The sequence below is a fragment of the Pleurodeles waltl genome, chromosome 9 (assembly GCF_031143425.1).
Source record: "Pleurodeles waltl isolate 20211129_DDA chromosome 9, aPleWal1.hap1.20221129, whole genome shotgun sequence".
Lineage (NCBI taxonomy): Eukaryota > Metazoa > Chordata > Amphibia > Caudata > Salamandridae > Pleurodeles > Pleurodeles waltl.
Window position 1 is genome coordinate 262431241 of NC_090448.1, and position 12622 is coordinate 262443862.

The following is a 12622-nucleotide window of genomic DNA, read 5'->3' on the forward strand; positions in this document are numbered from 1 at the left end:
TTTTTCACCAAAATGTTTAAGGCTAAGCATAGCAAATAGCAAATAAGATGCTGCTGTTGTTGATATTACCTAAACCACATTTTTGTTTCATCATTTTTAGGTCGATGTTATGACACGTCCTCTTGCTTCTGCAACAAGATTCCTTAGATTCTAATTTTTCAAATACATTTATTTACCTTAAGAAAGTTTAAAACCTGGTCAGTGTAATGCAGTTTTGGCAGCTGACAGGAAGGGGTGTGGGTGGGTGAGGGGTCGGCACTTGTAGCGGGGTACGTGGGGAGCAGTAAAAAAAAAAAATAATAATAAAAAAATAATATTAAACTTACCTGCCCCTCCGTGATCTGCCGCACCAGCCGCCTCTCGTCTTCTTCCCTCCCCAACCAATCCAGATGCTTCTCGCATGCTGTTACACAGCCGCAACTGGCCTGAGCATACAGAAAAGCCGCTCAGGGAGGGAGTAGGGCACTGCACTTAGTTTAAGTGCGCAGGTAAGTTTGGGTGGCCTCGGACGGGCGGCCAAACTGACATGACACTTAGAAGAGCACCACTACTCCTCCTCCACTTGTTGACGTGGAGGAGGCTGGCCCCCCCTCTACAAAGCAGAAAAATAAAAGGATAGTGAAATATGTTTATTAGCCCTCTATTTTTCTGCTTTCAGCAGTGGGCGACACTCTTCCTCCACAATGGAGGGATCACCCCTGGTATAATGGAGAATTTAGAAAAACACCATCCAGTTAGCAATAATATTTTTAAAAGATAAATAAAGATGTTGAGTGCAGACCGGTTTTGTTCATGCTCCTTTGTGAATTTATTATTTTTAAATTGCTTCCACTTGTGCCCCTGCCAAAACTTTATTTATTAGACAGTCAGCAGCAAGAGCTAAAACTGCATCATTTTCTTCCAGACTATAAAATAATTTACATCACATATTTAAATTACATTTGCTTTTTTGTTTTACTTTTTTAAAACACAAACATTCCAGCATCACACTTTAGGAATTAGAATAACAATAGAAAGCATAACTTTTGCATAGTATTAAATGAACAGAGACATTAAGTCATTTATTTACAATTATTGTTTACGTTTTTTTAAAAATCATAAAAACTGATGAATGAAGAGATTGAATAAACTCCTAATGGGATGGAACACCAAAGGTGCCAGAAATTTTTCACTCACAAATGTCATGCTGCTTATGTTAAACTGTAGAGAGCAAGCATTGTAGTAAGTATTGCAAGGAATTTCAGTAGATAGATCAGTTGTATAGATTTTTCTTTGTAATCCTAAACATAGAGCATAGGCTGATGGAGAAGCATGGGCGGGTCCACATCAGAGGTCTTTGCATCATCAGCTATAGTACCATAGTGAGGCATGTAGCATTGAGACATATTACAGGGGCGTGTTACCACATTAGAAATCTATGTGTAAACATTTGTATACTCATTGTGGTGCTCTTGCAAAGGTTCTGAATAGACCCCAGTGTGTGGTACACTCCCCCAGACTGTAGTAATAGGACATGCCTTATGCCACAGTATGATGTTTATAAGGAAGCGGTTGTTGGCTAGGCTTGGATGAAAAAGTGCCCTTAACCCAGTTGCTTCCTCTGCTCTATCCATAGCTTACTATTCCACCATCCATTGCAACCCATCTTTGTTGTTTAGTTATTATCACTGTACATATGTAACGCAAGCCCTAGTGTTTGCTCATTCAACATACACGTTAATCTGCCAGATACACACAATGTGAGTATGACTATGTGTACGTAAAGGTTATTGTATAAAGCCCATATTACTTGGTACCCTCTTCATGGAAAAATGACTCGAACGTTAAGGATGGTTTGAAAAGGAGTGTTTGGAAAGACTTGGAAGGGCAAACGCATGCAGGGCATGAAAAAAGGAAAATGCATAGTGCCAGGATTATAACATGAACGTTCCAGCGTTGACACCATTTCCTGGAGGCTTGGATCCAAAGTCATAGGCCCTCCTCTGCAACCAGAGCGGGAAAGTTAATCTCATCCTAAATCAGATAGGTTAAAGAAATCCAATACATGTGATCTAAAGGTTAGTCTTTGTTTACAAGACAAACAGAAGAGCTGACTAACGTTTAACCACTTTGCTGCTAAAGATACAACTAAATTTGTTTACGCTTTCATGCCGTATTTCAACTTTTATCACATGGTGCTGCAAGGGAGGTGTCGGCCATCTTTTGAAAGCCATGCGAGCATTGTACAAATGTCTCCAGAGCACAGTGAACCTCGAGTCTATGTTGGAAAGTAGGGCTGGCGCAGTTCGGCTGTTCTGGAGCTTCAGTCTAACTGCTTATCACGTCAAACCAAAGAGAAAGGAAACGGAAATGATTCCTGCTTCGCCACAGTGTCCAGGATGATGATCATTTAAACAGCCTGGAGTTGTACCTAGCTAGCATGTTCGTATTGCACCTAGCAGGTTTGTAGTCATTTAAGTCCGGAAGCATGACCAGGAGTCATGGTACTATTTTTGAGACTTTTGCTTACAGGAAAGTGTTCTGGCAGAGATGCAACATGTCCAGCAATTCCAAGCAAAGAGCAAAAAAAGCATCGATTAAAATATTTAAAAGAAATGTCCTTCGTTTTATAATCCAAAGTGTCTTTAATCCAAATGCACTGTAAAAGTTTATGGAAAACGATCATACTTTGAAAAGTCTTTGAAGTAAACTGTTATCAAATGGTAATTTTTCGTTTAAAACGGCGAACCCTCCCTCCAAAAAAAACAGTGTACAGCATTCGTGTGGTTGAAAAAGGTGATTAACGAAAATGAGCAAGGTCAGAGATTCGCGCAGTTGCCATCTTGAATACACATCCATGCTTCTTGAAAAGGTGTTGCTTATATTTTTTTTACTGCTTATTCCTTGTAAAAAAGAGGACTGTAAATTAATCCAAATTCCATTAATCATTATTCTACATTATAGTTTATGTGACTACAGGAAGACAAGCGTTCTAAAAAAGAAGCATTTAAAGCACATTTCAACATACACCTCATAGCATTTAGTTTAGCTCTAGAAAGTGCAGAAAAGGGTTAATCGTATTTTTTCTTTTTATTATAAAAAGTCGAAATTAGCCAACCAACTGATATATGTTTTTAAAACGTCACCGCTTACGATGCTTGAGATTAAAAGAAAGGGTATAATTACTGAAAGGAAAGGTGGGCATGCTCTCTCACGACATTCCTCAACTGCAATGAGCTCCATTTGCAAACAAGCAGTGCTCGTTCTCGTGTGTGATCGATATTGCACACACGTTTGAAGCTGTGCCCTGGAATTGTGTCTGAATACTGTATTGTAGTCAACAAAACCATAGCAGTAAAGACTAACACTGAAATGGCCTCTATTAGAAAGTGTTACACAAAACCAAGTTCAAGCATTTTATTAAAAAAAACCTGATCATTTTAATTTGTGTGTGAAACAAAGGAAGCCGAGCGGTTCCATTTCCCTGTGCATTATGTTACAATGCGACATCAAATATGTGATATTTTGGCTCATTTTTGTAATTTGCTATGTGTACCTAAGTTTACCCAAGAAAATATAGCAGGCAAAATCAAAACATAAGGGTACAGTGTACAAATGATTTCAAGGAGTTGAACATCTTTACACCACTGGCAGGAAATATTTTCTGTACCCTACAACTTATTATGGATACTGTACTATCTACAGGCTTGTAAACAAATTACATTCTTATTTGAGGACATAAATAAGTTAAAATAGTTACAGCAGTTTAAGCAGAAACCAGGCAACATGCCAACAAATACATTTGTTATTTGTTTTCTCTCTGTATAGATGTCTAGATATAAAATTCTATATATATTTATATATTTTATATATATAGATATATATACACACAAATATAAATACATATATATTTGTATACACATACAAATATATATATATACATATACAAATATAAATATATACATGTATATATCTATAGATTTTTTCATAAATTCTTATTAGCACTGCACGTTCCTCTTTCTGTGTCGTTCAAATTTAATATGCATGTTGAACTGTGCAACTTCAGAGACCTTATTGAATATCTCTACTGCTGAGTCCATATCATTCAAGCAGTTCAAAATCCCACAGATCAATGATTTGGATAAATACTGTAGTCCTCTGCACCTACAAGTCCTCCCACCTATAACAAGGACAGAGATAGTAGACAGAGAGAGGAGAAAGAGAGGCAGGAAAACAGCAAGTGAGGGAGAAATATAAAGTGGAGCTGGATGTTTTAATTCATGCAGGAAGATTTTTTCTTGTGATTACATTTCCCGGAGGACGCAACACCAAGCCTGTAAACCAGCCTCGTCATCCGTCTATCACCACCGGGATGAGTCGATCCTTACACTTGCCTTCAAGTGAAGAAGAGTTCAAACAACTTCTCAGCCGGCAATATGCTCTGCTTTGTGTGGTAACCTATCGATTTGTTGACCATCCTAGTTGAGTTATGCATTTGAGGCTAAAGTGATGTCTCCAAGCTGTGTATTGGGCTTCCTGGACTAGAAGAGGTAGCAGATTTGCTCGTGTCAGTCGTAAGATTGATCCCACTATCAATAGCATTGTTATTCTTGTTGGGTGAGGAGGGAGGGCTAGAGTTTTGCTTAAGTGCAGCGTCTTCTACATCTGTATCATCAATGAGGGGGACGTGGGGCTGGGAGTCTTCTATCCTAAACTCAGGATGAGTCATAAAGTTGTGAATGGAGGTTCGAGATTCAGGCTTTTCTAAGCCTTCGTAGAGAGAGCTACGGAATGCCTTCACAACGCGGATCTGTCAAGAGAAAATTACATGAAAGTATTAGATGGGTAAAATAAGGAGCGAGGCAAGGAGAAAAGGGACTAATCATATTTCATGCTAGGCAATCAATTAGATTGTGAGGATGACAGGAATCCAGTCGAAGGTTATTAGGTACATGAAACAAAAGTCATTGTGACAGCTTTGAAACTCTGAAATAACTGGAATTTGGGAAAGGAAGAGCCTCTGGTTAAGGAAAGCTGTCACAGCCCTGGCAAGAGTCAAGCTAGATTCAGAAGACAGACATCAGAATACATGCAGTTTTTAGTGTGTCAAGGTTCTTGAAAGCAATTTGTCTTTGAATGATGAATGGTATGCATTGCACAACAGACCAAATAACACATAGTTAATTATAGACACAAAAACACAATGAAATACAAAAACTGACTAAACCACATGGACAAGACACAGTGTGATCGGTAAAACACAAAGTCAAACAGAAGGGCAAAGACAACAATCATGTGACAAAAGTAACAAAAACAAAGTTCAAATGAAAGCGGGCAAAGGCACATAAAGTCAAGCAATCCAAAGAAAACCATGCCATGAGGGAACCATTGCCACCACTGTCACATGTACACAGTTAACTGGACTAACACAGATGTTATTAGAAGCCTGGTTACTGTATAACATGAAAAATTTGATTCAATTTATGGGTGGCCTTCATGCAAAGGAGAGGTAAACACTCGAGTATAGCCCCATTATGTCAACCATTCAAATATCATTTAATCAAACACTTTGTGAATGAACATTGCTGCAGACAGCATATAGGTAGGTTGAAATTAACAGTATGTCCATTAAGTTTCTTATGGTAATGTACTGTGCAGTTTAAGTTGTCGTTCGAAAGAATTTCACATTTTTATCAAACTCTGAGTGCTGCAATAACGAAAAGTGCAGCGAAATATAGTTTACAATGATAGGGAATACAAAAAATAGGCGTGGGTTTTGAGCTCACTATAAGGCAAAGCCAACCTTTTCTGGTCTATTGAGTTCCCTAAATGTAAGAGTACTTTGCATGAATCAGCGAGACATTGTATTTATGGTAAAATCTGATGACGTTCATCCTAACAATATATGTGGTGCATACCAAACTTATCTCCCATATACAATATTAGCCCCTTATGTCTATAATAATGTGTTGAGTATGACCAGCAATACCTTTCTTTTCTTGAGTTCCTCATTTTTTATTACAGTAGATGACTCTTTGTAAAGGGGTTGAAAAAACCTCGCAGAGCAAAATTTGCTTTCAATGACTACAATCTATCATGTGTGAACTATGCTTTCATGGTTGAGATTAATTCATTGCATGCAGACTTGTCTCTGCTTGTTGGGCTACTCCAGTCTATCCCTGACTGCACGTGATGCTGGATTAGACAGCACAACAGGTGGAGCCAGAGATATTAAAAAGTAAACCAAAGAAAGAACCGGAATGCCGTGGCACTCTGCAAAAAAAAATATACAAAAAAATGAAAATTTACTACAACAGGGAGGCAGGCTACAGAGCCAGAACAACTCAACATCTGTGCCATGAACCATTCCAATAGATTAACCACGGGATGCTGTGCCTCTTGCTCCCAAACATAGATAAGAGTTTGCAGAAGAGTGCCTCTTTAAAAAAAAAACAAGTATGCAGAGGATGGGGAACCAGGGAACGAGAAGGAAGTAAAAAGTTGTTGCGTGAGGAACTCTCGCAAAGTGGTGCATATACAGGTGCTAAGCATGAGTGGGTGAATGTTCTCTGGTGACACGTCCTTTGAATGTGGTAATTGGACAGTAGCAAAATTAAAATATACATGAATGTACAATATTCAGGTACTGAGATGTTCTAATATGTCTTTTACATCTACCTATGTTAGGTCACTAGTGAGTCTGTGCACCAGAAGCTTTTCGTAAATCTCTATAACATTCCTATAGAGGAGACTCTGAATGAAAGTGTAGCCGTGAACCTTCACTCTGTAGTCTACATGATACAATTGGACATGCATCAAGTGATAAAATGGTATCCAGATAAAAGAACAAGGAATGTGCATGAAATTTGTGTCTCCTAATTCAGTGCAAACAGAGCAGGGAACCGTGTGGTGTCTCCTGGCTACTGACACTACATGTAATCCAACATTTTGATTCCCACACTGAACCTTGGGCACATTAGCTACATGACACATAGAAGTAAAAGAGATTCAAATAGAGATTCATGTGCATTCAACAATCTATATGAGTAACAAGGTTGATAGCACTGATGGCAGGGGATTGTTGCAGGTCTGCTTTATGCAGCACAGCATGGCTTTCAAACAGAGGCATTCAATCAAGGATGACCACTGGCAACACCTGCAATGGGGACCACATTGCTTTGTTAGAAAACTGCTACTCCAGCAGTATCTTGAAGCAGCCTCTGAGAACAAAAGACTGTGTGCAGCCCAGGAACACATTGGTGATACATACACGAGCAAGGACTGAACAGGCATATATAGGTTTCTACAGTGGTGCAGAGAGTACAGGAAACCATAGCATGTTTCCTGAGGATGCTACTAGACATAAGTCTACATACATGGCTTCTACAATGAACTCTGGATAACATAGCAGCTTCACTTTACCTAATTAATCACCACAGCCAGCATAATGACATGGAAGGGAAGATGCAATGGCTAGATGGCATATCTGATCTACAAAAGCAGACATTTTAGTAGGTACAAGAACCTAAGAAGACGTGACCTGCACACAAGGAAGATAAACTGTCCAAATCCTGGACACAGGAATGATCCAACACCCAAGAGGGGTTTCCAATATTTAATTAAAGGACAACACTACAGTTCCTAATGATGCCTTGGCCATGACTATCAAGGGGATGCATCTGAACATAATAGCACCAAATTATACTCCAGTTCTCCCTAAAAGGATGAAGCTCACATGTGGGAGTAATGTGGCTTCACATATTTCAACTGATATGGCAAGATGTTTCTGTACTGCCAACAACTGGGTATATCTTTGTGTGTGTGTGTGTGTATCACCGATACCTGCTGTGTCTGGCAGGTTTTCCCTTTGTATGGCACATAGTTCTTGTACTTTGTTACCCATCCCCTACATCATTTCACTTAATTTCCTCTCATTTCTTCTTTCAGTCACAAATACCAAACTATTGGTTTGTTACAGCAGTCATTATTTTATTGCTCTGCAACATGAGGCTTGACTTTGGTCTGGCTCCTCTAAATGTTAGCTTGTGAGTGCTCATCATTCATTGTGTCATCATACATGTCTTACTGCCCACACACCACTACTCAAGTTTTTTGCTATTTGGGGATTCTGCACCATGGCTCATCATTTGGCTAAACCTGAAATTCTGTCAAATATGAAACTACAGAACCCTTGTAAGAAAGCAATTTGTTGAACAAGGGTGGAATGAGTTGGCAGTCCTTCTGTTATCTGTGAATGAACTTCCTCAAAACTCAAAAAAGTTAAAACCCTAAAAGGTAAAACTGTGTCTTTGAGGAAAACCTGGCCTAAGCTGAGTTTTTGACTAATGTGTAAAGGCTTTCTTCAAGGAAATGCAGGTGGAACATGTGCAACAACACCCCTATAACAAAAGATTTAAGCAGTAATAGGCACAACATTTCTAAATTACGTTTGTTAAACAAAGAAACTTTTATAAAAAAATGGCAACAATTTTAAAATTCATTTGCAGTGATCAGGAGTTATGTTTAATTTTAATCAGTGGGGTGTAGATGACTGAAAGGTAGGCAATCATCCATGGCCTCTCAACAAGGAGGCAAAATCAGATAAGAATTGGTAGTTCATTGTGAAAATATTGTTGTCCTCATTCTGACGAGGGCAGAAATTGAAGTCAAGAAGGGCTCCACATTAGGCCTGGGTGGAACTTGCAGATTGTACTCTGCAGAATTCCACAAGCGGGTGGAATTCGGGCATGTTGCGCTGCTCCAGCTGAATTTTAGTGCTGGTAGTTTGTGCCACACTGTACAATCTGCAGAAACAGCACCAAGTGGCACACCAGAGGTCACTGCTTCTTTTTGTGGCTCAAATAGATTTTCTACTTGAGCAGCAGCTTTCTCAATGCGAACAGTCGCAACCTGCTACAATCACCCGCATTGAGAAATCTCTGGGGGAGGCATTCTAGCACCCGAGAATCATGCTAGGGGATGCAAATTCTCGCTCACTCTTGCCAACTAAATATTGTTGGGTGGTGAATGAGAAACAACTGTGCAGAACTTTGCTGGAACGTCGCACTCCAAGCAGAACTCCGAGTGGGCAAAACTTAATGAATTCCTCTGGTGGAGCATAATTTTTCACTCATCCCTAATCCACATTGCAAGAAAAGGCATTTCTGTATTCAAACGGTAGTCTTGACCTTTGAGTTTAAAAGCTCTCAGTTAGAAAAGCTGATAAAAATGTAGAATCTGATTTTTTTGTTTTTAGTTAATAATCAGTTTCAGTCTCAATTTTTACAACAGTGGCTATACCTTTGTTCTACCAGCCTAAAGCCTGCACGCTTTCCTAAATTCTCTTGTAGCACAAACACCTGGGCTCAACTTCAGTCCAGGTTCACAACAAAATGAGTTAGTTGCTGGAATTATTTGGTGGCAGCATCAGCTTCCTTTATCCAAGTTTCACCACACCAGATAGGAAAGGTGTTGTCATTGGTCTACTGTCTTTCTTACAGGAGGGCATAGCCTAATTTGTCTCCAGGACCAACAAAGCAAACACTGCTCTTGTGTCTTAGATAGTTTTTTAAAAAATAATTTAAAACATTATCAGTCACATAGGTAATCAAAATCTAAACACTCCAGTCATTTTGCATGGTAGGGTATGTGTGATAATTTTGTTATCTCTTTTTTCATCCTGCAATTGAGTAATTTAAGCTATTTTTTCTCTGTGCCACAATTTCAAAAGTAGGCCTTTTCGGCCTCTCTTGGAAACATGATTTTGAGCATGTGTTATCCTTTTAGATGCAAAAGTGGAATCTCATAATATCATGCAATCCATATCTGATCTTGACACAACTATAGTTGACTTACCCACCTGTCTGCTATGGCAGCTTTAAACCAAAAATAGTTTTCTTGTTAGGGCAGAGTGGATGCAGCGTGAGCCTGGTCAGCCGTCCTCAACTACTTCAGAGGTCAAATGTGAGATGTCAAGAACAAATATACATAGGGGAAACATGGCAGATGCATTTGCTTTCACCATTTGACCTGAATTATAGTGTGCATCTGTGGCCTGAAATCTTGTAGTCTCACTTCTATGTCTAGCTTCTTCCTAATTTCATCAGGAGATGTCCTACTAATTGTTCCTTTATCAAGAAACACTGGGCTCACGTGGTATAGAGTAACTGTGCTGTTATTAGGAGGTCCAGAGTGCCACTTAACACTGTATTTTCACAACCTACCATAACACAGTAAGTCAGATATACCCCAGTACCACCAAAAAAACTCATGGACTAGTGGAAACCTTGCAAGAACCTGCCAAACTAGAACACATGATGTGTCTATTGAAAAGTGGTGTAGTCTTAAGAAAGTATGCCAACAAAAAATGCATCCATATAAGGAGAAAACTCCTTACCGCTGATATTGATGCGGAGATGGAAATGCGCTTATCATGGAGCATATACCATCCTAGGAAGCACTCATCTCTGATGATACATTTTTGGAATAGGCAGACTTTCTGCAGACTTTAGAGGAGCTCTGATACTGATTAAAGTTTTGTATATTTAAATTGCCAAAACTGATAGAAGACACAAGTTTGTTCCACCCTTAATTTGAAATATCACTGACTGCATGGTGCCCCTAAGAGTATGCTTGTGATCCTCCTTGTAGCCCCCCAAATGTCAACAACTTGGGCATATACCACAGTTCTTACATAGTCTATCTGGATGATAAAGGTCCAAATGATCAGGGTAGAGACTGTGATGATTTCCTCGTGAGACAACTGAAGAGACATACTACTTCCTACTCAGTGGAAAAATGAGAGGTGTGGTGTTTTCATTCTGCTGTCAATAATGTGTGGGGTAAGGTATCTGATGAACATGCTTTAAAGTGAGTGATGCATAGATCTTGTTTGTTCTTTTGTCTTGTATGCCTGTTTTGTATTTTGTAATCCATAATTATGAATATGGCACCTAAACAGAGAGCAGGGGCTGGAATTAATGTCTAAAGAGGGTCAGATGTATTCAGTTTTCTACTGTGAATATTATAAAGCTATTATATACATCTAATATCTTGCATCTCCTCATTGTTATAGGTTTCTTGGTAAGTTGGCTGTGTGGCCCGACATATGATCAACAAACACCTGCCCTTTACCTTTCCCTTCTCTATGTACTTCCTCCCATCAGAAGGTCTCACTTGTTTGTTGACAGAGTGTGTGGGAACGAGGCAGAGATAACATCAGAAGTTTCTCAGTTACCCCAACAGTGGAATACTGATACTCATTCTGACTGTTGTAGCATAGAATGAGTTAGGGGCATGCCATATGCTTGGAACAAGTTTGAATCTTCACCCATGTTAGATGGCATGCCTATATAGGAGAAATAATAGGATATGTAAGGCAATATGAATAATATTTCCATCAACAAAGGGAGTGAGTGATTGTAAATATGTGTGCCAGTACTTTGGTATAGTTGTGTGTTGCTGGGCAGATATCAAGAGAAGCATTTTGTGTTGTGGGAGTGGTTAATAGGAGCCATATGCCGGTAGAGATACAAATTATTGGAGCTGCATAAACACCAGAACAGGTTGAACTCTGTTGATGAATTGTTTGGTTGAGAGGCCTATAACTTCTCAAATAGCTCCACCATAGACAGGAATGATTGGTGAATATATGTTATCATGCTCACTGGAGGGGATTTTTTGAAATAACTGAATATACAGTCTCAATTCTGCATACCGTACTATTTAGCAACACATGTATGGTGCACACACACACCTTGGGCCTTGTTATGTCCTCCACTAAACAAATCTAATGAATGGAAACCCTAGCCTCTATAATCCAATGGGACTCAGAATATTTATTATAAGGGTCCAGTAGTGAAAAGGAGACACCCACTAACCACCCATTGTGTGTGTTTCTTAACTTGCTTCTTCATGCACCTACCAGTAGTCACAGCTTAGTCACTCACTAGTGCTATCTGTTCGTAACAATTATTTGTATTTAATTGATGTCTGCACTTGTCATCCCTGTGTTTTTTTCTTTAGAATGTTGTGTGGCCACAATGTTTTCCATGTCCACTATGTAGATGATAAGTATCTAGAAATACCCCAGTGGCCATCCTCCATGCCCATCTCTGAATGCAGAGCTACTTATCTGCCAATCACATTTGGGTGTTTTGTGATGTTCAATTGTGCCTCCATTTAGAAGTGCAGAGTTAGGGTATATAATCAATTTCAGATGTAATTCAATCTGCATTAAGGCTCTCTAAATTTCTTTTGAATGGCAGAGCTTCTTTAAATGTGACTTAGTTTCCTAGATATTTCACACATGTGAGAGAGGCAGAATTAAAGGCCTACTTTCCCAAAAGCATGTTCCACAATTCAGTAAGCTTAGTCTATATTATTATGGCTTCTGGTACTTCTTGATTCTAGTATTCAAAATACAAGGCAGTCCAAATGGAATCTTGCCAAGATCCACTGGAAAATGATTCATTTAGATAATGACTGTAGTACAAAAATGAATGAAGCAATCACCAGTTAGTAAAAAAGTAATACACCTAAAAAGTTTCATCATTGTGCATTAATCCCTTATGTGTATCAGTGTGTGTCTAAACGTGCAAGGCCTTGACGATGGTTAACTAATTCGAGGAATAGCCAGAGTGCT

At 39.1% G+C, this 12622-nt stretch overlaps 1 protein-coding gene across 6 annotated transcripts in view; it reads right to left on the reverse strand.

Annotated features, from left to right (window-relative positions):
* Positions 1-791: 791 nt before the first annotated feature.
* ATP2B2 (ATPase plasma membrane Ca2+ transporting 2) overlaps positions 792-12622 on the reverse strand; it is a 1884743-nt gene continuing 1872912 nt past the window's right edge. For 4 of the 6 annotated variants that reach the window (XM_069206673.1, XM_069206670.1, XM_069206668.1 and 1 more), the window contains one exon: positions 792-4789. In XM_069206673.1, coding sequence (XP_069062774.1) covers positions 4481-4789 — 309 coding nt within the window. In that variant the 3' untranslated portion in view covers positions 792-4480. The remainder of the gene's footprint in view (positions 4790-12622) is intronic. The other 2 variants (XM_069206669.1, XM_069206671.1) reach the window with 2 other exon arrangements.